The sequence below is a fragment of the Diabrotica virgifera genome, chromosome 2 (genome assembly GCF_917563875.1).
Source record: "Diabrotica virgifera virgifera chromosome 2, PGI_DIABVI_V3a".
In the NCBI taxonomy this organism is placed as follows: Eukaryota; Metazoa; Arthropoda; class Insecta; order Coleoptera; family Chrysomelidae; genus Diabrotica; species Diabrotica virgifera.
Window position 1 is genome coordinate 132,934,670 of NC_065444.1, and position 26,667 is coordinate 132,961,336.

Genomic DNA, 26,667 nt, shown 5'->3' on the forward strand with positions numbered 1-26,667 from the left:
AAATTCATCTTCCTACTGTAATAATTAAAGTTGAAGAGCCCTTATACACTTTCAACATTCGTTCATTTTCCTTCGCTTTTAAACCTTCCAAAAATAAAAATTTAATCACTGTACGATACTTGATTATTTCTATTTTAAAAAATACTACGACATATCGATACTAAATGGCTTCTAAAAAAATAATGAATTGACAGATTGAAATAAAACTTCACATACGTTCATATGTAGAGTGTACCAACATAACAAATAAACATTAGGCCAGTGCGAACGCCCTCTCTTATCGAACCGCAAAACTTATTGAACAACCTAGTATCTGCCGCGCTACTTAATGACGGGTAATTATCAGTAGTAATTGCACAAGAGCTCTAAAATTATCGAATTTTTCCCGAGTGACACTTTGACAGTTTTAATTTCACGACCCGAAGGGGAGTGAAATTATGTCAAAGTGTCAGGAGGGCAACAATTCGATAATAATTTTAGAGATCGAGTGCAATTTGCTGCGATTATTTCATGAATAAAACTGTTTAAAACCAAAATTTTATTGTAATTTATTTATGTAAGTACAATTAAACACACAGTTATTATAAATATTTGACGGTTAAAAGTCATCACTTTTATAACTTTTAAAACATTAATTGTCATTGTCACTGAATGTATTTTTTCGTATATATACTTGACGATGGGATATTATCAAAAATTATCACTTTAGTTTTTATTTCTGTAGCTTTCTTTTGGTCAGAATCTCGTATGAATGAAATAATCAAAAAAATTATTACTTGTAATTACACAAGAGCTAAAATTACCAATTTGTATCCCGAGTGATACTTCGACAGTTTTAATTTTACAGGAAATTGTCACAAGGGCAATACAAATCGGTAATTTTCAGAGATCAAGTGTAATTCGGTAAAATTATTATTTCACGAATAAAACTGTTCAAAACAAAAATTTTGATTATTATTGATATCTTCGTCTGAATATTTGCTAGACCTGCTCATGGTATTCACTTTGACAAATTGTAAACCATTAATTGTAATTAATGTCACTGAATGTTTATGTAATTTTAAATTTGCGTAACAACCAAGAGCGTCTGACGTACTACTTGAAGACGGGTAATTATAAAAAATTATTATCATTGAAATTTAGATTTTTGTAGGTTTTTATTGGTCAAAATCTTATTGGATGAAACAATCCTTATTAAATCACAAGATAGTGAGAATAAATTGTAAAAAATAATGCGACAATTTTTCGAAAACTTGTTGTCTGGAAATGGACACGCGAGCCCACAGGGCTCTAGTGACTATTGCCGAATGGCCACAAGGTTGAAAAACCAACTGGAGCATCCTTTTCTTATTTATTCTTACTAGTGTGATATTCGAAAAATTATTTTTTAATACGTACAAAATTCAAGTCTTTGTTATATGTTTTATTATATTACAAAAATTCGTGATTGTTTTTAATTCATTTTAAAGACTTTTTAAATGAATAATAAATAATAAATTTTTTTCGAATCCTTAGAAAACTAATAAATATTTTTGAAAAATAGAACAAATAAAAAGTTTCTTTTGGATGAGATATTAGATATTAAAAATCACACTCAATTTTCTTTTCTTTTTACCCCTTTAACGTATTAAAATAGTCATAGAAGTTTTCAGGGACTTTTGGCCCTCGGTATTATAATAATGTAATCTATCATTCTGCGTTTAAATTTTTCAAAAATATTTATTAGTTTTCTCAGGAATCGAAAAAAATTTGAATGCATTTAAAAAGCATTGGCCCGAAATTTTGCGCGTACGCTATTAATCACCGCTTCTTTAATAGTATTCACAATTATACCTCCCCATATTGAATGCCCAGTCTTTTAAAATGAATGCCAATTGTAGGATAGTAGTATTTTGCTCTAGTTTTTAAACCCCTTTGATACTTGACGACGGGAAATTATCGAAAAGAATTATCGGGGGTAATTACACAAGCGCATCAAAATTATCGGATTATTTTGATGCACGACTGTAATTTAAGGAAAAAATTACTCGAAAAAAGTGAAACTATCAAATAAAGAAATAATAATTTTCTAAACAATTTATGTACAATAGGTACAACAAAACCCAATGTTAAAAAGCTAATAAATATTAAAGACACAGTTCTCTATCCCCAGGACTTTTCGGCTTCTTTATTTGTACACTTCACTATTTCGTTCACAATTTTTTCGTCCACAAACAAACAAAAGGAATCAACAGGATCATCTACACTTTGACCAGGGGCTAACATTACTTTGTGCACTTTGGTGTTTATTGCGTCGCAGGATCGCATACGTCTTGTCGGTTGTGGTTGACTCTTCCAGTTAATTCCATCCTTAGTTTCACAAATTACACACTTGCTTCCGAAAGATCATCTTTAATTTCAGAGTCACTTTCAATGCCACCTACTTCAGGAGATTCTTCATCATCGGTATCCCATAAATTATATTAGCAATATCTTGCAGTTCTGCAGCTGATACAGGTTTTCGGGACATTTTATTCGCACTATCTACTTCCACTGCAATTCAATATACAGGGTGTAACAAAAATGCAGGTCATAAATTTAATCACATATTCTAGGACCAAAAATAGTTCGATTGAACCTAACTTACCTTAGTACAAATGTGCACATAAAAAAGTTACAGCGCTTGAAGTTATAAAATGAAAATCGATTTTTTTCAATATATCGAAAACTATTAGAGATTTTTTATCGAAAATTGACATGTGGCATTCTTATGGTAGGAATATCTTAAAAAAAATTATAGTGAAATTTGTGCATCCCATAAAAATTTTATGGGGGTTTTGTTGTTCTTTTAAACCCCCCCCCCCCAAACTTTTGTGTACGTTCCAATTAAATTATTATTGCGGTACCATTAGTTAAAAACAATATTTTTAAAACTTTTTTGCCGCTTAGTACTTTTTCGATAAGCCAGTGTTTATCGAGATATTCTGAATATTTGTTGAATCTACCACATATTTGTATATGGTTAAGTACGATTAGAGAGACCTGTTAATATAAAATGTCGCTTATCTAAAAAATACCAAGAGGTAAGTAAGTTTTAAAAATACTGTATTTAACTAATGGTACCACAATAATAGTTTAATGGGAACGTACACAAACATTTGGGGGGTTTAAAGGAAGAAAACCCCCATGAAAATGTGTATGTAAACATATTAAAAAAGAAGCCGCATCTCGATAAAAACTGACTTATCGAAAAAATACTAAGAGGCAAAAAGTTTTAAAACATTGTGTTTAACTAATGTTATCACAATAATAATTTAACTGGAACGTACAAAAGAGTTTGGGGGGGGTTTAAGGGAACAAAACCCCATAAAATGTTTATGGGGTGTACAAATTTCACTAGTATTTTTTTCTAAGATACCCCTGCCATAAGAATGCCACATGTCCAGTTTCAAAAAAAGATCTTTACGTGACAAAATTCTTTCGACGCAATAATTTCAAAAATGGTAATGGATATTTTGAATAGCTCATGACTAGGTTGAAGGAAACATACTTCTAAACAAATTCAGTGATGCATAAAATTCAATAAAAAATTTTTTATCAGTGTATGATAAAAGAATTGGCGTCTCCGTCCCGTTGGACCCACCTTGCCGGGATAAGGGTTAAACAGATCATAAGGGTGCCGGGCAAAATTTTTGGACAGGAATTGTTTGAAACAATTTTTTAACAAATTATATCTTTATAAAATTGTATAAAGTTTAGAATTTATTACTGACATTATATTTTTTTTAATTTATGTATTTATTCAGTTAATATTGCCAGTGTGCTACAGAGACACAACACATAGAGAAACTCGCGCATGGAAAGTCTAGTGGACGCGCATAATTAACGATTAACAAGCAACGGTCTAAATTGAAAAAACCCCTGATTAATCGCCAGAATCTCGAAATTGAATGTTTAGACTTCAATTTAAGTTTTTGCAATCTTAAAAAGAATAATTTGAATATGAGTTTTCAAAGCTCCAAAAATGCGTATTTTCGCATTGAGTGCTAATTTATAATGCTAATAATATTTTTTTTGCCAATTTAATTTAATTTGATTTAGTAAGTCTTTAATTAAAGCTTTTTTATTGTCTTAACTTTTCAGAAAAATCGTAAAAAACCTTCATAAAAACATGAATTACTTACCACAGCAATTAAAAAAGTAAATTGTGTGCAAAAATGACCCATTTTTAATTATTCAAACAATGATCCCCTTTTATATAAAATACTCTCTTAAAAATATCTTTTGTTTTCACCTAAACTTTGATATAAACTTTGTTCCAACCTGTACGGAATTATATTTTGATTTTATTTTATTTAATCAGGCTAACAGACGTTTCTAACTGATTCCTACCATGGTTTCTTTAGTCTTTCTTTTCTATCCTTTCAGAAACTTTATTCATGCTGTTCTAATTCTACTGTATGCATCTCTATTTATTTTCTATTACTTTGTGAAATACCAATAGTAGATACTTGTACCTAATAAGTATATTGTTTTTTGATGCCATCATCCAAAGCACCATCTCATTTGTAATAGCAACTTCCATGAGAAGCCGTCATTTTAGTATTTTTTTTTCGCTGGAAGTTTTTTATTAGTAAGTACTATTAATGTCATTTATAATAGTATGATGACTTATCTGTCCACATCACGCCTATAGTTCATACCAAACCCTTCTTTCAGTGCGGTATCTTCTTCTTATGGTACCTATCCGTTACGGATGTTGGACACTCACATGGCTATTCTGACTTTGTTGACTGCTGCCCTGAAAAGTTCGGTAGTGGTTAAGTTAAACCATTTTCGCAGGTTATGCAGCCAGGATATTCTTCGTCCTGGACCTCTTTTCCCATACTCTTTACCTTGAAGTATGGTCCGACGTAGGTCATATCGTTGTTCATTGCGCATTATATGGCCCAGGTATTCCAGTTTGCGACGTTTTATGGTTACGACTAGTTCGCGCTCTTTACCCATTCTATGTAGAACTTCTTCGTTGGTAACTCTGTCTATCCAGGAAATCCTCAACATGCGTCTATAGCACCACATCTCAAATGCTTTGAGTCTCTTCAGTGATGCTTCAGTTAAGGTCCATGACTCCACGCCATATAAAAGAACGGAGAATACGTAGCATTTTAGTAAACGAACTTTTATTTCCAATTTTATATCGTGGCTGTTAAAGATTTTTTCATTTTGACGAAAGCTGATCTTGCCTTCTCGATCCTTATCTTAATTTCCGTCGATTGGTCCCACTGTTCATTTAAGTTTGCACCCAAATAACAAAAGTTGGTGATTTGTGTTATAGGTTGTTGGTTAACTAGTAATTGGCCAGGTGGTATCCTATTTTTGCTTATAACTATGTATTTGGTTTTTTTGATGTTAAAATCAAGCCCAAACCTGCTACTTACTTCTGCCACCCTGGAGACAAGCGTCTGCAGACCTTCAAGACTGTCTGCAAAAATGACAGTATCATCAACGTATCTTGTTGTTCAGTCGTCTATGTCCGTTAGCGCTAGGTTCATAATGTGCTCTGAATATGTATTGAACAATAATGGGGACAATATACATCCCTGTCGCACACCTCTTTTTATCTTTATGCCGTCTGTTAACTGATCCCCTAGTCTAACAGCTGCAGTTTGTTCGTAATAGATATTGTTTATTATACAGCGATCTCTGCCGTCTAGACCAATTGAATTTAATATTTTCATCAGTTCGTCATCTTTTATTCTATCGAACGCTTTCTGGTAATCAACAAAACACACATATATATATATATCACAAATTCACGTCTCTACATCTTTGAAAGAGAACTTGTATTGCAAAAAGTGCCTCTCGAGTACCCAATGCATCCCTGAAGCCGAATTGTGTGTTTGTCATGTGTTCTTTACACTTTTTATATATTCTTTTATGTATCATTTTTAAAAAAGTTTTCAGAAGATGGCTCATAAGGCTTATTATCGATAATCTTCACATTTTTTGGCATTGGGTTTTTTTAGGAATTGTTATAAAAGTTGATCTTAGCCACTGTTATGGTATTTTTCCACCTTGGTATATACTGTTGAAGATCAAGGTAACTCTTTTTACTTGTGCGGCATAGATTATCGAATTGCCAAAAAAAAAACGTACCTCCGTGATTATTATACATATAACTTCCAACATTATGACGTATTCGTTGACGGGTAAAATTTTTAAAAAGTATATTTGCATATTAAAGCGACTTATACTTATAGATGTATTGGTTGGCGATTACAATACTCTAAATAGATAACCAATCAATGATGCGGATAAAGATAATTTGACACAAAAGTAATCGATCGTGACAGTACTTTCACAATGTTAACGGGTAAAATGACAATTGTAATTCTAGGTTAGTATTTTTCAACGACGTAATATTCTTTATCATTGGTATATTTGGACATTGTATAGTGAAAGTTTATTTTATATTTATTTATTTTTTCATTAATATATTTTAAATAATAATATTGTGGTAAATATTTGTATAAATATTGATATTTATCTAATTAATATAAATGTAAATATTCTGACAACTGTCAGATTTAACTAGAAATGTCATACAGTGATTCGCGACATTCCTAAAATCCTATATTACGTCAAAATTAATGACGCTCCGAAAAAATGGTTTGGTATAAACTTTAGCAACACATTCAATGCAACCAAAGTGTAGCATTGTCCTGAACCCACGTGCCTTACCTGTAGATTCCCGGATCTCTATTTTAAGGTCCCTTATCATTAACCGGATCAAAAATTGTATTCCATCATTCTTTCTTCCTGAACTTGTACAATGACTTTTGGACCTACATACTTCAAACATCGACGAATTTGTTTTATTTTTTTTATTTAGAAAATAGCCGCATTAACCATGAAGGTCATTAGTGGGGTAACAATAATACAATTAATAGCTGTACAAAATATGAAATTAGGTACATTACGGGCCGGTTGTTCGAACGCTAATCAACAATGATCATTATCAAATAATTAATTACTGTCAATGTCAATTGTTAAAACATAATTAATTACAATTCTGAGACTATAATCAATTAAAATAACAATAATTATTAACATAATTAATAATAAATCTCATAATTGTTATTAATTATGTTTTCAGCAACCCAAACAAAGTTGACATTGACAGTTTTGGTGACAGTAATTAAATATTTAATAATGATCATTGTTGATTAGCGTTCGAACAACCGGCCCTTAATCTTACTTGCTAAGTTACTAGTCGGAGAGATAGAAGCGGATTTTGTGCGTGATAAGTAATATGGAAAAACTATACGGGAATATGTTGAATTAGTTGTGTACATGACTTTCCCCAACGGCCGGAAACCAGAGTGGGGGGCGAAGGTAGTTATAAGGGGTCAACGTCGCGGTTTTTATTATTTTTTTGTGACGCTCATGATTGAGTGCACCAAAATTTGGTAATAAGTAGGTCATGACCTAACTAAGTAAAATCTCCAGGGGCGGCACGCTGCGTGACCGACAAAGGGGTGGGGGTGAATATAAAAATTATAAGGGATTTTTTGCGACGTCCGTGATCGAGATAGTGAACCAAAATTGGGGAGTAAGTAGATCATTAAGTAACTTAGAATGTCATGGTCTACTTATTCCCAAATTTTGGTGCACTAACTCAATCAGGAACGTCGCAAAAACCCCTTATATTTTTTATATTCACCCGTACCTCCACCCCTTTGTTTCCCACGCAGCGTTCCGCCCCTAGAGATTTGACTTAGTTACGTCATGACCTACTTATTCCCAAATTTTGGTGCACTATCGTGATCATGAGCGCCACAAAAAAAATAATAAAAACCGCGACTTTGATCCCTTATAACTACCCTCGTCCCCCACTCTGGTTTCCGGCTCTGGGGATTATACTTAGTTATGTATAGTCTACTTATTCCCAAATTTTGGTGCACTAACTCAATCACGAACGTCGTAAAAAACCCCTTATATTTTTTATATTCACCCCCTACCCCCACCCCTTTGTCGGCCAAGCAGCGTTCCGCCCCTAGAGATTTTACTTAGTTACATCATGACCTACTTATTCCCAAAATTTTAGTTGACTATCTCGATCATGAGCGTCACAAAGAAAATAATAAAAACCGCGACTTTGACCCCTTATAACTACCCTCGTCTCCCACTCTGGTTTCCGGCCGTTGGGGAAAGTCATGTACACAACTAATTCAACATATCCCCGTATAGTTTTTCCATATTACTTATCACGCACAAAATCTGCTCCCGAGTGCTCCTAGCTCTTAGGCTATACTTTTGTTAGGGAATTGGAAAAGAGGTTTAATTTTTAATTTTGTCTTATAAAATCTCTAAATAATACACCCTTATCTTATTCAAATGTTGAATGGGTCGTCGGAAGTTACAATAAATGATTGAGAGTACGTCTGTCTTTTACTTCATTCACCTTATCTTATTATTTTAATAAGACAATGGAACATTAAAGAATATAAATAATTGTATTTTTACTGTGCTATTTTTTTTCAGATGTTCGTTACGAATACGTTGTAGATCAACAACCAATAGGAAAGCTTCTATTCGATCAGTTCTGCGAGCAAAAAGGTCCCGCCTACCACCGTTGCCTCCGATTTTTAGATGCCGCCAAACGCTATGAGGTCGAAACCGATGAACAGCGCCTCGAACTGGCCAAAGTTATCAAAAAGGAGTTCATGGTCGAGCAGGAGGGGCAGGAGAGCATATCCTTGCCAGAGGTCAGTTGAGACTAAACTTTGATACTTAAACTTTTTCAGACTACCAACAAATTGATATTAAAGATTAGTAAAAGTTCTCTTAACGTTTCATTAGATCTAGCAAATGAAAGAATTTGTAAACGTTAAACTTATATACCTAATAGTCCTAATATGTTAAATGTTAAATGTCTAAAAAAGCCGATTCTAGCTAAAGTCCTTTTCATGAGCATTTTTCAGTGCGTCACAAATGATAGAAAAAAGGTAAGTCCGTGATAATACACATTTATAACATTTATTCTAACATGACATTTTAGTTAAATCTGACAGTTGCCACATTTTATTTGCAATTTGGCATAAAAACAAATCAATTGTGTTTATTGTATTATACATTTATAAATGGTATTTTCTTTGATTTGTATAGTTTTATAAATTGTACAGATTATATTCGTAGATATATTATATAATTCGTAAATAATTTTTTTCAATTATAGCGCCATCTATCGACAACTAGAATAAATGTTATAAATGTCTCTAATCACAGACGTGCCTTTTTTCTGTCACATACAATTTAATGCGTTAAAAAGAAATCGAAAAACTGACGCACTGAAAGATGCTCATGAGAAAAAGAATAGTAGCCGATTTTTTAATCTTTACTTTGATTAAGAGCACATTTAGTGCAGCCGATATGTGAAACAATTGTGCATTTAATGATATAAGCATATATACCCTATTCCACGAACATACGCCTGTTTTGGATTACTTCGACAACGAATATTTTACTGTGAAAAATAAGAAGAACGAAAGTAAATTGCAAATTACATTGTTCTTTATTGGAATAATTATTAGCGCCATTTACTTTCGTACTTCTTATGTTGCACAGTAAAATATTCGTTGTCGAAGTAATCCAAAACAGGCGTATGTTCGTGGAATGGCCCATAATTTGCACCACATATACTACACATATAAAGGTTCAAAATTAGATATGAGGCCATCTTAGATTTTGCCTTTTACAAAAATGGCGGGCATTCAAAATGGCCACTATACATATGTGACTAATAGCACGATAACTTTTGAACGAGACGTTCGATTTCAACCAAATTTGGTATACATGTTCTTTTTCTATGTATAAGATCGAGGTCTTGAACCGGAAGAATCGGTTTACCAAAAGTTGTATTTTTCCTGGTTTTTAAGTAAAAATATGTTGTTGTTTTTCACTTCTTTCACCCTGTATATATTAATTTTCCAAAAAGTTAATACCGCCATTGAAAAGAGCGAAAAAATGTTTTTTAGGAAATATTTTGAACTTTTTAGTTATGTTAATTATCATTTAATAAATGCATAACGTATCTTCACATGTATCTATGTGCGGCAGATTCGTGCAAATATTATAATAATTATTGTGAAGTTAATGGTAGAAGCAGATAATTTGGACCACATATACTACACATATAAAGGTTCAAATTTAGATATAAGGCCATTTCAAATTTTGCCTTTTACAAAAATGGCGGGCATTCAAAATGGCGACTATACATATGTGGCTAATAGCACGATAACTTTTGAACGAAAAGTCCAATTTCAACCAAATTTGGCATCAAGGTTCTTTTTTTTTATGAATAAGATCCAGGTCTTGAACCGAAAGAATCGGTTTACCAGAAGTTGTGTTTTTACTGTTTTTTATGTAAAAATATGTTGTTTTTTTTTCAATTCTTTCACCCTGTATATATTAACTTTTCAAAAAGGTAATACCGCCATTGAAAAGAGTGTTAAAATATTTTTAGGGAATATTTTGAGCTTTTTAGTTATGTTAATTGCCATTTAATAAATGAATAACGTATCTTCACATGTACCTATATGCGGCAGATTCATTTTGAATGCCCGCCATTTTTGTAAAAGACAAAATCTGAGATGGCCTCATATCTAAATTTGAATCTTTGTATGTGTAGTGTGTGTGGTCCAAATTATATGCTTTTACCATTAAATGCACAATAATTCTTATATTATTTGCACGAATCTGCCGCACATAGTTTCATTGGTAAATGTGAAGATAGGTTATGCATTTATTAATTGGTAATTAACATAACTAAAGAGTTCAAAATATTTACTAAAAAATATTTTTACGCTCTTTTCAACGGCGATATTACCTTTTTGAAAAATTAATATATATGGTGAAAGAATTGAAAAAATAAACAACATATTTTTACAAAAAAATCAGGAAAAACACAACTTCTTGTAAACCGATTCTTCCGGTTCAAGACCTCGATCTTACACATCAAAAAAGGACCTATAGTTGAAATCGGACTTTTCGTTCAAAAGTGATCGTGCTATTAGTCACATATAGTAGGAAAAATGAAAGAATACTCATGAACGAACATATAAAACACGCTGTATTTTCCTGTCACCGTGTCACACAAAAAATTTGCCAGCGCAAGTACATGTAATAATTATTATTACATGTACTTGCGCTGGGCAATTTTTTGTGTGACACGGTGACAGGAAAATACAGCGTATTTTATATGTTCGTTCATGGGTATTCTTTCATTTTTCCGACTGTATGTATAGTCGCCATTTTGAATGCCTGCCATTTCTGTAAAAGGCAAAATCTGAGATGGCCTCATATCTAAATTTGAACCTTTGTAGGTATGTCTAGTATATTATGTAGTCCAAATTATATGCTTCTACCATTAAATGCACAAAGATTCTTATAACATTTGCACGAATCTGCCGCACATAGGTACATGCGATTTATTAAATGGTAATTAACATAACTAAAAAGTTCAAAATATTTCCTAAAAAACATTTTTACGCTCTTTTTAATGCTGGCATTACCTTTTAGAAAAATGAATATATATATATATATATATATATATATATATATATATATATATATATATATATATATATATACACGGTGAAAGAATTGAAAAAAAATATAACATAAAAAATCAGGAAAAACACAACTGGTAAACCGATTCTTCCGGTTCAAGAGCTCTATCTTATGCACCAAAAAAAGAACCCATATATACCAAATTTGTTTGAAGTCGGACTTTTCGTTCAAAAGTTATCGTGCTATTAGTCACATATGTATTTTAGTCGCCATTTTGAATGCCCGTCATTTTTGTAAAAGGTAAAATCTGAGATGGCCTTGTATCTAATTTGGAACGTTTATATGTGTAGTATATGTGGTCCAAATTATATGCTTCTATCATTAAATGCACAATTCTATTACGCCAAAGCGACATAATTACCAGTAGCGAACCCAGAATAGGTTGTTGATTAAAATTAAGTGCAAAAAATGCCAGCGTAGTTCAGACTGAACTGGTTGGTACATATCTCCATAGCCGCAAAAGAAATAACCCGGAAAGGTAAAGCCGGTAAAACCATAATAATCTGCACATACAGCAGACAAGCGCTACTAACCCTGAACAGACCACGTGCCATATCAGGGCTAGTAAAGGAGTGTCATGAGTCACTAGCCTAAGCTTCGGATGGTAACAACATCATCCTGAGGTGTGTTAAAGGACACAACGGAAATAAAGGCAACCGCAGTGCTGACCAGCTAAGTAGGAAGGCAGCAGGCCTAAGAATCTTAGGACCTGGTGATCTTTTTGGCTGGTCAACTGCAACAATCGCGGAAATTGTCAAATGTAACTCCCACGCGCAAACCGTGAAAATATGGGAGGAACGGCCAGGATGTAGACTTGCCAAGGTAACCCTAAGGAACCTTGAGAAGTCAGCATCAGAAAAGTACTTGAAAATGACCAGGAAAACCCTACGCTTGACAGTTGGTTTTTTTTAACTGGCCATTGTCAACTAAGAAAACACCTCCACACACTGGGGCTAGTAGAGACATCTCTATGCAGGAGGTGTGAACGAGATAACGAACCTGTCCAGCATCTCCCATGTGAATGTCCTGAGTTATCGTCAATACGAGAGTATGCGTTCGGCGAGCCTTGGCCTACACCTGCCCACATAGGGGAGATCTCCCTTGGTAATTTGTTCGCCTTTCTGGAAATGGCAGGATGGATAATGAACTAAGGACGATAACCCCCTGGGACGATGCACAATGGGTCAATTGTGGCCTGAGACAAAGTGCTGTGGGACTTACTCACCCTTCCTACTCTAGAGATAGTATGATGATACAATTGATCCAAAAGATGGCATAACCCAGACATCCACAGTGAAAGTTATCCTCCAACACCAAATTGTTCTATGTGGTCCACATAATGTTCAGCAAAAAGTCACACCATTTTGAGCGTCGTGTTTGGGGGGAGAGGAGGGAGAAATCGGTAAATTCGTAGTTTTTTACGTTTTTCGTCAATATTTCTAAAACTATGCGGTTTAGCATGAACAACGTTTTATACAAAAATGTTCTACATTAAATTTTAAATAAGAAAGGTCCTATGCATAATCTAATCCCTCTAAAATAAACGGTTCCAAAGTTAGACAGGTAGTATAGTATAATTTTATACTATATAGTATTTTGAAAAAAAAGCAATAAAGTCATTATTATTATCCAGATTTAGCCATACGGCTCACACTCCCTCTAAGGGGAAAATTGACTCATCCCAGATACCTACGGTATCAAAAGGATTGAGCTCTGGTGGGACTCTTTCCGTGTTATCGAGCTCTAGGTGACTTGGTATGCAGGTGTATCTCCCAAAAATTTCCGTACACATCTGGCTGTTGCGAGTAGTACTGCTTTCTGCATGGTCTTATAAAGATGTTCATTCAGACCCAGCTTTTTTATGCTTTCGAGGAGGGTCTTCGGAATGAGTCCAGTAGTAGACATGATAATCGGTATCGTCTGGGTACTTTGCATTCTCCATTGCCTTCGTATTTGAATTTCCAGATCTCTGTACTTGGCGATCTTTTCAGTGAATTTACTACGTAGATTATTGTTGTTAGGTATCGCCACATCAATTAGTGTTGTTTGTCTTGTTAATTTATTAACTAGTACGAGATCTGGTCTATTGTGTGCCACTGTTTGGTCTGTGAGCACAGTGCGGTCCCAGTATAGCTTGTAGTTGCCATCCTCAAGCATACTCTCAGGGACGTATTGATAATACGGGAGATGGTCCGTTTGGAGAAGTCCCAGCTTGATAGCTATCTCTTGATGAAGGATTTTTCCCACTGCGTCATGCCGTTCTTTGTATTCAGTTGCAGCAAATGCCTGGCAGCCCCCTGTAAGATGTTGGATGGTTTCTTGGGCTTGACATCCATATCGGCATCTGTCGTTTTGAACCTGAGGGTCTTTGATGATATATTTCAGGTAATTTCTCGTTGATATAACCTGATCCTGAATGGCCTGTAATGAACCTTCCGTTTCAGGGAACATCTTTCCTGATGTCAACCAGTAGTTCGACGCTATATTGTCGACGTAATCTTGGCTGACCTCATTGGGATGCCGCCCGTGCAGAGGTTTACCCATCCAGGCGCGCACTTTTTCGTCCTTAGTAAGGTGGTTTATGCGCATTTCTGGTTCCCTCAGTTTGATCGGTGTTGTGTCATCTACTGCGCAGATAGCGCGATGAAGAGTAGATGTCTCAGCCTGCATCTGAAAATAAGTTCTTAAATTAGCAATTTGTTTATCTAATTGCTCACCTATATCCATAAGTCCTCTTCCTCCTAGATTCCGTGGTAATGTTGTTCTTTCTACTGCACTTTTAGGATGGTGTTTTTGTGCCTTTGTGAGGTGTGTTCGCACTTTTCGCTGAAGAGCATCTATATCTGTTTTTGTCCACTTAACAATACCAAATGAGTAGCTAAGCGCGGAACATGCGTAGGTGTTTAGTGCCTTAAACAAATTTCTACTGTTAAGGTGTGAGCGAAGCAGCTGTTTTACCCTTACTAGGTTATCATGTAGCTCGTTGTTTTCCTGCTCTGTATTGTCAGGTTGAGTTTCTTGTATGGCAAGCTCAGGAATCTGCTCATGAACTTCATTGGGGACTTGATCTTCAATTACAACATCGTTATGAATCTCCCGTTCGACTTCGCTTCTGATGATATTGCGTCTAGTCTCTGGGATAAGGTTGTTTCTCATAATTACCCGGTATTGGTCTGATACTCGTTGCTCCGATACTTGAATATCTGGGTACGTCCTGCAAAATTCGGCATACAGCTGTTGTCGGTAGCCGATTGTTTCTTGACCGAGGTTTGTCACCTTGTAGTAGAAGCGCAAAATGTTTTCATTAATGGACACAGTCCATTTCATGCGCTGCCTCGGCCGTCCCGCTTGAGTGAGCGCCGGCTGATGATCCAGCGCAGCACCTTCGGCAGGTGCAGCTCTTGTTGTTGTTTGGCTCGCTTGTGGTTGTGGTTGTGGTTGGGCTGTAGCTAATTGTATGACAGGGGCCCGCCTCCTCAACACCCTGCCACCGACGTCCCGCATGCTGTCACGTCCAGCGCCGGCTCCAGACGTGCCCTGGCGATCCCCAGGCAGCGATCCTAAACATAAATTATTATTCTCCATTCTCATGGGTGTGCATTTTATACCTACTGCCAGGTGTCAGTTTTTGTTCCACGGCAAGTATCCCTGCTACTCTCTGGGTACTGGCGCTACGAATACCCAGAAAGCATCCCCCATTCGCAGGGGGCCGCGCCTGATAGAAGAACTGGCAAAAACTCTTACAGACTCATTATTATTATCCAGATTTAGCCATACGGCTCACACTCCCTCTAAGGGGAAAATTGACTCATCCCAGATACCTACTGTATCAAAAGGATTGAGCTCTGGTGGGACTCCTTCCGTGTTATCGAGCCCTAGGTGACTTGGTATGCAGGTGTATCTCCCAAAAATTTTCGTACACATCTGGCCGTTGCGAGTAGTACTGCTTTCTGCATGGTCTTATAAAGATGTTCATTAAGACCCAGCTTTTTTATGCTTTCGAGGAGGGTCTTCGGAATGACTCCAGTAGTAGACATAATAATCGGTATCGTCTGGGTACTTTGCATTCTCCATTATCTCCGTATTTGAATTTCCAGATCTCTGTACTTGGCGATCTTTTCAGTAAATTTAGTACGTAGATTATTGTTGTTAGGAATCGCCACATCAATGAGGGTTGTTTGTCTCGTTAATTTATTGACTAAAACGAGATCTGGTCTATTATGCGCCACTGTTTGGTCTGTGAGCACAGTGCGGTCCCAGTATAGCTTGTAGTTGCCATCCTCAAGCATACTCTCAGGAACGTATTGATAATATGGGAGATGGTCGGTTTGGAGAAGTCCCAGCTTGATAGCCATCTCCTGATGAAGGATTTTTCCTACTGCATCATGCCGTTCCTTGTACTCAGTTGCAGCAAATGCCTGGCAGCCCCCTGTAAGATGTTGGATGGTTTCTTGGGCTTGACATCCATATCGGCATCTGTCGTTTTGAACATGAGGGTCTTTGATTATATATTTCAGGTAATTTCTGGTTGGTATAACCTGATCCTGAATGGCCAGTAATGAACCCTCCGTTTCAGGGAACATCTTTCCTGATGTCAACCAGTAGTTCGACGCTATATTGTCGACATGATCTTGGCTGACGTCATTGGGATGTCGCCCGTGCAGAGGTTTACCCATCCAGGCGCGCACTTTTTCGTCCTTAGTAAGGTGGTTTATGCGCAGTTCTGCTTCCCTAAGTTTTATCGGTGTTGTGTCATCTACTGCGCAGATAGCGCGATGTAGAGTAGATGTTTCAGCCTGCATCTGAAAATAAGATCTTAGATTAGCAATTTGTTTGTCTAATTGCTCACCTATATCCATAAGTCCTCTTCCTCCTAAATTCCGTGGTAATGTCGTTCTTTCTACTGCACTTTTTGGATGGTGTTTTTGTGCCTTTGTGAGGTGCGTTCTTACTTTTCGCTGAAGATTTTCTATGTCCGTTTTTGTCCACTTAATAATGCCAAACGAATAGCTAAGCGCGGAACATGCGTAGGTGTTTAGTGCCTTAAACAAATTTCTACTATTAAGGTGTGAGCGAAGCAGCTGTTTCACCCTTCGTATAAACTCAGTAGTTATCTCTGTTTTCATTTGTTTATGGTCAATTCTCCGCGCTTGCTTTACTCCAAGATATTTATACATATCGTTTTCACCCATGGCCTCGATGTTCTGGCCATTTTGCATATCGAATCCTCCGGGCTGTACTTTTCCTCTGACTATATTTAAAATACGGCACTTGTCTAGTCCGAAGTGCATGCTAATATCATTGGAAAAAGTTTCTACAGTTTTTAGCATCTCGTCGAGTTGGTTTCGAGTGGAAGCCATTAATTTCAAATCATCCATATACAATAAATGATTAAGCTTCGCCAACACATTGTTGTTATTTTTGATGCTAAAACCTGCGTCTGTGGAGTTCAATAGCTGAGATAGTGGGTTCATAGCTAGACAGAACCACAGTGGACTCAACGAATCTCCTTGAAACAGGCCCCGGCTGATTGCGATATTTTCAGTTTCGATGTTATTTTCACCAGGTATTTGAAGGTGAATTCTAGTCTTCCACTCCGTCATTATATGCTCTAAAAAGGTCACTATATTATCATCGACTTTATATATTCTCAATATATCTATAAGCCATTCATGCGGCACTGAATCAAAGGCCTTCTTGTAATCAATAAAGGCAGTAAAAAGATTCCTCTTTTTGGAATATGCCTGATTAGAAATGATTGAGTCGATGATGAGTTGTTCTTTGCAACCCATGGAACCCTTATCGCATCCTTTCTGCTGAGGCTCTATGATATTGTTCAGAGCACAATGTTGGTAGATACGCCGGGCTACACAAGATGTGACCAATTTATACAAAGTTGGAAGACAAGTAATTGGGCGGTATTTGGCTGGATCTTGGGTGTTATTTTGATCCTTCGGAATTAAGTAAGTGGTTCCCTGAGTTAGGAATGATGGTATATCCTGCGGATTAGAAATAACATGATTAATTAGTGTTGATAAGCATTCATGAACACTCCAAAACTTATTGAGCCAAAAGTTTTGAACTCCGTCTGGTCCAGGAGATTTCCAGTTATGAAGCTCTTTGATGGTATTTGAGACTTCTTCAGTAGTGAATTGTTCGTAAAGGGTGGTAGTGTAGTGTTGGCAGTTCTGTGTCGTATCTTCTATCCATCCAGCATTGTTGTTAAGAGCAGCTGGCGTGGACAGTTGATTTCCCCAAAACTCATGAATTTCTTCTTGGCTTGGGTAAGTCTTATCGACACGTTCTACAGTGGAATTGAGTTTTCGATAGAACGCCTTTTCAGAATTTTCAAAAAGGGCATTGTCGCTTTTGCGGTTGTTACTAACTTTGTACCTCCTTAGTCGTCCTGAATAAACGGAGAGTTTTTGTTTTAATGTATCCAGACACTGATGGGCTGTGTTGTTTTCTGGATCATATATTGAGTGTCTTGCGGTAGTCAGCATTATTTCTTCAGCTCTTCTGATGACTTTTCTACTTGTTACACCTCGTATGTATTCTGTGACTATACCAATATCCCTACGTAATAATTCGATCTTTCCGAGCAATCTTTTTTCCCAGGGTGCAATTCTGTTACCAGTTCTTTCGTTATTAGTAACCCGTCGTGTTCTGATCTTAACGCCCATTACATTAGCAATTGCTGTTGCTGCACAGTAGATTAACATATGCAAATATTCCAACGTGTGAGCTTCTACGACATAGTTGGGTAGAACTTCAGTGTTCACAATTTGTAACAGCGCACCTAGTTTCTTACAAGAGTTTATTCGTGGTAGCGGTGGTCTGCTAAGTGGGTTTGTTCCATTAAACTCTTGTACGGCACGAGCCATTTCGTTTGCTAGACTATCGCGCAACTCGTTGTTGTCCTGCTGTGTATTGTCAGGTTGAGTTTCTGGTATGGGAATCTCAGGAATCTGCTCCTCAAGGATTTCATTAGCGACTTGATCTAAAACTAGCTCTTGGTTATTAATCTCCCGTTCGACTTCGCTTTTGATCGTATTGCGTCTAGTCTCTGGGATAAGGTTGTTTCTTATGATTACCCGGTATTGATCTGATACTCTTTGCTCCGATACTTGAATATCTATTATTATTATATCAGATTTAGCCATACGGCTCACACTCCCTCTAAGGGGAAAATTGACTCATCCCAGATACCTACGGTATCAAAAGGATTGAGCTCTGGTGAGACTCTTTCCGTGTTATCGAGCCCTAGGTGACTTGGTATGCAGGTGTATCTCCCAAAAATTTTCGTACACTTCTGGCCGTCGCGAGTAGTACCGCTTTCTGCATGGTCTTATAAAGATTTTCATTTTCATTTTCATTTATTATTATTATTATTATTCCAGATTTAGCCATACGGCTCACACTCGCTCTGAGGGGAAAATTATTATTATTATTATCCAGATTTAGCCATACGGCTCACACTCCCTCTAAGGGGAAAATTGACTCATCCCAGATACCTACGGTATCAAAAGGATTGAGCTCTGGTGGGACTCTTTCCGTGTTATCGAGCCCTAGGTGACTTGGAATGCAGGTGTATCTCCCAAAAATTTTCGTACACTTCTGGCCGTCGCGAGTAGTACAGCTTTCTGCATGGTCTTATAAAGATGTTCATTCAGACCCAGCTTTTTGATGCTTTCGAGGAGGGTCTTCGGAATGACTCCAGTAGTAGACATGATAATCGGTATCGTCTGGGTACTTTGCATTCTCCATTGCCTTCGTATTTGAATTTCCAGATCTCTGTACTTGGCGATCTTTTCAGTAAATTTACTACGTAGATTATTGTTGTTAGGTATCGCCACATCAATTAGTGTTGTTTGTTTTGTTAATTTATTAACTAGTACAAGATCTGGTCTATTATGTGCCACTGTTTGGTCTGTGAGCACAGTGCGGTCCCAGTATAGCTTGTAGTTGCCATCCTCAAGCATACTCTCAGGGACGTATTGATAATACGGGAGATGGTCCGTTTGGAGAAGTCCCAGCTTGATAGCTATCTCCTGATGAAGGATTTTTCCCACTGCGTCATGCCGTTCCTTGTATTCAGTTGCAGCAAATGCCTGGCAGCCCCCTGTAATATGTTGGATGGTTTCTTGGGCTTGACATCCATATCGGCATCTGTCGTTTTGAACCTGAGGGTCTTTGACGATATATTTCAGGTAATTTCTGGTTGGTATAACCTGATCCTGAATGGCCAGTAATGAACCCTCCGTTTCAGGGAACATCTTTCCTGATGTCAACCAATAGTTCGACGCTGTATTGTCGACATAGTCTTGGCTGACCTCATTGGGATGTCGCCCGTGCAGAGGTTTACCCATCCAGATGCGCATTTTTTCGTCTTTAGTGAGGTGGTTTATGCGCATTTCTGGTTCCCTCAGTTTGATCGGTGTTGTGTCATCTACTGCGCAAATAGCGCGATGTAAAGTAGATGTCTCAGCTTGCAACTGAAAATAATTTCTTAAATTAGCAATTTGTTTATCTAATTGCTCACCTATATCCATAAGTCCTCTTCCTCCTAGATTCCGTGGTAATGTTGTTCTTTCTACTGCACTTTTAGGATGGTGTTTTTGTGCCTTTGTGAGGTGTGTTCTTACTTTTCGCTGAAGATTCTCTATGTCCGTTTTTGTCCACTTAACAATGCCAAACGAATAGCTAAGCGCGGAACATGCGTAGGTGTTTAGTGCCTTAAACAAATTTCTACTGTTAAGTTGTGAGCGAAGCAGCTGTTTTACCCTTCGTATAAACTCTGTAGTTATCTCTGTTTTCATTTGTTTATGGTCAATTTTCCGCGCTTGCTTTACTCCAAGATATTTGTACATATCGTTGTCGCCCATGGCCTCGATGTGCTGGCCATTTTGCATATCGAATCCTCCGGGCTGTACTTTTCCTCTGACTATATTTAAAATACGGCACTTGTCTAGTCCGAAGTGCATACTAATATCATTAGAAAAAGTTTCTACATTTTTTAGCATCTCATCGAGTTGGTTTCGAGTGGAAGCCATTAATTTCAAATCGTCCATGTACAATAAATGATTAAGCTTCGCCACCACATTGTTGTTATTTTTGATGCTAAAACCTGCGTCTGTGGAGTTCAATAGCTGAGATAGTGGGTTCATAGCTAGAGAGAACCACAGAGGACTCAACGAATCTCCTTGAAACAGGCCCCGGCTGATTGCGATATTTTCAGTTTCGATGTTAATTTCACCAGGTATTTGAAGGTGAATTCTAGTTTTCCACTCTGTCATTATATGCTCTAAAAAGGTCACTATATTATCATCGACTTTATATATTCTCAATATATCTATAAGCCATTCATGCGGCACTGAATCAAAGGCCTTCTTGTAATCAATGAAGGCAGTAAAAAGATTCCTCTTTTTGGCGCTATTATTATTATTATTATTATCCAGATTTAGCCATACGGCTCACACTCCCTCTAAGGGGAAAATTGACTCATCCCAGATACCTACGGTATCAAAAGGATTGAGCTCTGGTGGGACTCTTTCCGTGTTATCGAGCCCTAGGTGACTTGGTATGCAGGTGTATCTCCCAAAAATTTTCGTACACATCTGGCCGTTGCGAGTAGTACAGCTTTCTGCATGGTCTTGTAAAGATGTTCATTTAGACCCAGACTTTTTATGCTTTCGAGGAGGTTCTTCGGAATGACTCCAGTAGTAGACATAACAATAGGTATCGTCTGGATACTTTGCATTCTCCATTGCCTTCGTATTTGAATTTCTAGATCTCTGTACTTGGCGATCTTTTCAGTGAATTTACTACGTAGATTATTGTTGTTAGGTATCGCCACATCAATCAGTGTTGTTTGTCTTGTTAATTTATTAACTAGTACGAGATCTGGTCTATTATGTGCCACTGTTTGGTCTGTGAGCACAGTGCGGTTCCAGTATAGCTTGTAGTTGCCATCCTCAAGCATACTCTCAGGGACGTATTGATAATACGGGAGATGGTCCGTTTGGAGAAGTCCCAGCTTGATAGCTATCTCTTGATGAAGGATTTTTCCCACTGCGTCATGCCGTTCCTTGTATTCAGTTGCAGCAAATGCCTGGCAGCCCCCTGTAAGATGTTGGATGGTTTCTTGGGCTTGACATCCATATCGGCATCTGTCGTTTTGAACCTGAGGGTCTTTGATGATATATTTCAGGTAGTTTCTGGTTGGTATAACCTGATCCTGAATGGCCAGTAATGAACCCTCCGTTTCAGGGAACATCTTTCCTGAGGTCAACCAGTAGTTCGACGCTATATTGTCGACATAATCTTGGCTGACCTCATTGGGATGTCGCCCGTGCAAAGGTTTACCCATCCAGGCGCGCACTTTTTCGTCCTTAGTAAGGTGGTTTATGCGCAGTTCTGCTTCCCTCAGTTTGATCGGTGTTGTGTCATCTACTGCGCAGATAGCGCGATGTAGAGTAGATGTCTCAGCCTGCATCTGAAAATAAGTTCTTAAATTAGCAATTTGTTTATCTAATTGCTCACCTATATCCATAAGTCCTCTTCCTCCTAAATACCGGGGTAATGTCGTTCGTTCCACTGCACTTTTAGGGTGGTGTTTTTGTGCCTTTGTGAGGTGTGTTCGTACTTTTCTCTGAAGATTTTCAATATCCGTTTTTGTCCACTTAACAATACCAAATGAATAGCTAAGCGCGGAACAAGCGTAGGTGTTTAGTGCCTTAAACAAATTTTTACTGTTAAGCTGTGAACGAAGCAGCTGTTTTACCCTTCTTATAAACTCAGTAGTTATCTCAGTTTTCATTTGCTTATGGTCAATTTTCCGCGCCTGCTTTACTCCAAGATATTTGTACATATCATTGTCGCCCATGGCCTCGATGTTCTGGCCATTTTGCATATCGAATCCACCGGGCTGTACCTTTCCTCTGACTATATTCAAAACACGGCACTTGTCTAGACCGAACTGCATACTAATATCATTAGAAAATGTTTCTACAGTTTTTAGCATCTCTTCTAGGTGTTCTCGAGTGGAAGCCATTAATTTCAAATCATCCATATACAACAGATGATTGAGCTTCGCTACCACAGTATTATTGCTTTTAATGCTAAAACCTGAGTCAGTGGAGTTTAATAGCTGGGAAAGGGGGTTCAAAGCTAAACAGAACCACAATGGACTCAACGAGTCTCCTTGAAATAGGCCCCGGTTGATTGCGATATTTTCGGTTTCGATATTGTTTGCACCAGGTATTTGGAGGTGAATTTTAGTCTTCCAATCTCTCATTATATGCCTTAAAAAGGTCACTATGTTATCATCTACTTTGTATATTTTCAATATATCTATTAGCCATTCATGCGGTACTGAATCAAAGGCCTTTTTATAGTCAATAAAAGCAGTAAAAAGGTTCCTTTTTTTTTGTGAATGCCTGGTTAGAAATGACCGAGTCGATGATAAGCTGTTCTTTGCAACCCATAGAACCCTTAGCGCATCCTTTCTGTTGAGGCTTTATGATATTGTTTAGAGCACAGTGTTGGTAGATACGCCGGGTTACACAGGATGTGACCAATTTATACAAAGTTGGAAGACAAGTAATTGGGCGGTACTTGGATGGATCTTGGGTGTTGTTTTGATCCTTGGGTATTAAATAAGTAGTTCCCTGAGTTAGAAATGATGGTAATTCCTGCGGATTAGAAATAACATGATTAATTAATGTTGATAAGCACTCATGAATACTCCAAAACTTTTTAAACCAGAAGTTGTGAACTCCGTCTGGTCCAGGAGATTTCCAGTTATGAAGCTCTTTGATGACATTTGAGACTTCTTCAGTCGTGAATGGTTCGTAGTTAGCAGTGACGTAGTGGTGACAGTTGTGCGTCGTATCTTCTATCCAGCCAGCATTGTTGTTAAAAGCAGCTGGTGTGGAAAGTTGATTTCCCCAAAACTCATGAATTTCTTCTTGGCTTGGGTAAGACTTGTCGACACTTTCTACGGTGGAATTGAGTTTTCGGTAGAACGCCTTCTCAGAGTTCTCAAAAAGTGCATTGTCACATTTTCGGTTGTTACTAACTTTATACCTTCTTAATCGTCCTGAATAGACGGAGAGTTTTTGTTTTAATGTATCCAGACACTGTTGGGCTGTGTTATTTTCTGGATCGTATCTCGAGTGTCTTGCAGTGCTCCGCATTATTTCTTCAGCTCTTTTAATGACTTTTCTACTTGTAACACCTCTTATATATTCTGTGACTTGACCAATATCCCTACGCAGTAATTCAATTTTTCCGAGAAGTCTTTTTTCCCAGGGTGCAATTCTGTTACCAGTCCTTCCGTTATTAGTACCCCGTCGTGTTCTGATCTTAACGCCCATTACATTGGCAATTGCTGTAGCCGCACAGTAGATTAGCATATGCAGATACTCCAATGTGTGGGCTTCTACGACATAATTGGGTAGGACTTCAGTATTCACAATTTGTAACAGGGCACCTAGTTTCTTACAAGAGTTTATTCGTGGTAGCGGTGGTCTGCTAAGTGGATTTGTTCCATTAAACTCTTGTACGGCACGAGCCATTTCGTTCTCTAGACTCTCGCGCAACTCGTTGTTTTCCTGCTGTGTATTGTCAGGTTGAGTTTCTGGTATGGGAATCTCAGGAATCTGCTCATCAAGGATTTCATTAGGGACTTGATCTAAAACTAGCTCTTGGTTATTAATCTCCCGTTCGACTTCGCTTTTGATCGTATTGCGTCTAGTCTCTGGGATAAGGTTGTTTCTTACGATTACCCGGTATTGATCTGATACTCTTTGCTCCGATACTTGAATATCTGGGTACTCCCTGCAAAATTATTATTATTCCAGATTTAGCCATACGGCTCACACTCCCTCTAAGGGGAAAATTGACTCATCCCAGATACCTACGGTATCAAAAGGATTGAGCTCTGGTGGGACTCTTTCCGTGTTATCGAGCCCTAGGTGACTTGGTATGCAGGTGTATCTCCCAAAAATTTTCGTACACATCTGGCCGTTGCGAGTAGTACAGCTTTCTGCATGGTCTTGTAAAGATGTTCATTTAGACCCAGCCTTTTTATGCTTTCGAGGAGGTTCTTCGGAATGACTCCAGTAGTAGATATAACAATAGGTATCGTCTGGGTACTTTGCATTCTCCATTGCCTTCGTATTTGAATTTCTAGATCTCTGTACTTGGCGATCTTTTCAGTGAATTTACTACGTAGATTATTGTTGTTAGGTATCGCCACATCAATTAGTGTTGTTTGTCTTGTTAATTTATTAACTAGTACGAGATCTGGTCTATTATGTGCCACTGTTTGGTCTGTGAGCACAGTGCGGTCCCAGTATAGCTTGTAGTTGCCATCCTCAAGCATACTCTCAGGGACGTATTGATAATACGGGAGATGGTCCGTTTGGAGAAGTCCCAGCTTGATAGCTATCTCTTGATGAAGGATTTTTCCCACTGCGTCATGCCGTTCCTTGTATTCAGTTGCAGCAAATGCCTGGCAGCCCCCTGTAAGATGTTGGATGGTTTCTTGGGCTTGACATCCATATCGGCATCTGTCGTTTTGAACCTGAGGGTCTTTTATGATATATTTCAGGTAGTTTCTGGTTGGTATAACCTGATCCTGAATGGCCAGTAATGAACCCTCCGTTTCAGGGAACATCTTTCCTGATGTCAACCAGTAGTTCGACGCTATATTGTCGACATAATCTTGGCTGACCTCATTGGGATGTCGCCCGTGCAAAGGTTTACCCATCCAGGCGCGCACTTTTTCGTCCTTAGTAAGGTGGTTTATGCGCAGTTCTGCTTCCCTCAGTTTGATCGGTGTTGTATCATCTACTGCGCAGATAGCGCGATGTAGAGTACATGTCTCAGCCTGCATCTGAAAATAAGTTCTTAAATTAGCAATTTGTTTATCTAATTGCTCACCTATATCCATAAGTCCTCTTCCTCCTAAATACCGGGGTAATGTCGTTCGTTCTACTGCACTTTTAGGGTGGTGTTTTTGTGCCTTTGTGAGGTGTGTTCGTACTTTTCGCTGAAGATTTTCTATATCCGTTTTTGTCCACTTAACAATACCAAATGAATAGCTAAGCGCGGAACAAGCGTAGGTGTTTAGTGCCTTAAACAAATTTTTACTGTTAAGCTGTGAGCGAAGCAGCTGTTTTACCCTTCTTATAAACTCGGTAGTTATCTCAGTTTTCATTTGCTTATGGTCAATTTTCCGCGCCTGCTTTACTCCAAGATATTTGTACATATCGTTGTCGCCCATGGCCTCGATGTTCTGGCCATTTTGCATATCGAATCCACCGGGCTGTACCTTTCCTCTGACTATATTCAAAACACGGCACTTGTCTAGACCGAACTGCATACTAATATCATTAGAAAATGTTTCTACAGTTTTTAGCATCTCTTCTAGGTGTTCTCGAGTGGAAGCCATTAATTTCAAATCATCCATATACAACAGATGATTGAGCTTCGCTACCACAGTATTATTGCTTTTAATGCTAAAACCTGAGTCAGTGGAGTTTAATAGTTGGGAAAGGGGGTTCAAAGCTAAACAGAACCACAATGGACTCAACGAGTCTCCTTGAAATAGGCCCCGGTTGATTGCGATATTTTCGGTTTCGATATTGTTTTCACCAGGTATTTGGAGGTGAATTTTAGTCTTCCAATCTCTCATTATATGCCTTAAAAAGGTCACTATGTTATCATCTACTTTGTAAATTTTCAATATATCTATTAGCCATTCATGCGGTACTGAATCAAAGGCCTTTTTATAGTCAATAAAAGCAGTAAAAAGGTTCCTTTTTTTAGTGAATGCCTGGTTAGAAATGACTGAGTCGATGATAAGCTGTTCTTTGCAACCCATGGAACCCTTAGCGCATCCTTTCTGTTGAGGCTCTATGATATTGTTTAGAGCACAGTGTTGGTAGATACGCCGGGTTACACATGATGTGACCAATTTATACAAAGTTGGAAGACAAGTAATTGGGCGGTACTTGGATGGATCTTGGGTGTTATTTTGATCCTTGGGTA

General features: G+C 37.6%; 1 protein-coding gene across 2 annotated transcripts in view; it reads left to right on the forward strand.

The window, feature by feature from the left end:
• Positions 1-26,667, forward strand: part of LOC114330073 (G protein-coupled receptor kinase 2) — a 778,149-nt gene that overhangs the window by 368,715 nt on the left and 382,767 nt on the right. For both annotated transcript variants that reach the window (XM_050642802.1, XM_050642803.1), the window contains one exon: positions 8,524-8,747. In XM_050642802.1, coding sequence (XP_050498759.1) covers positions 8,524-8,747 — 224 coding nt within the window. The remainder of the gene's footprint in view (positions 1-8,523; positions 8,748-26,667) is intronic.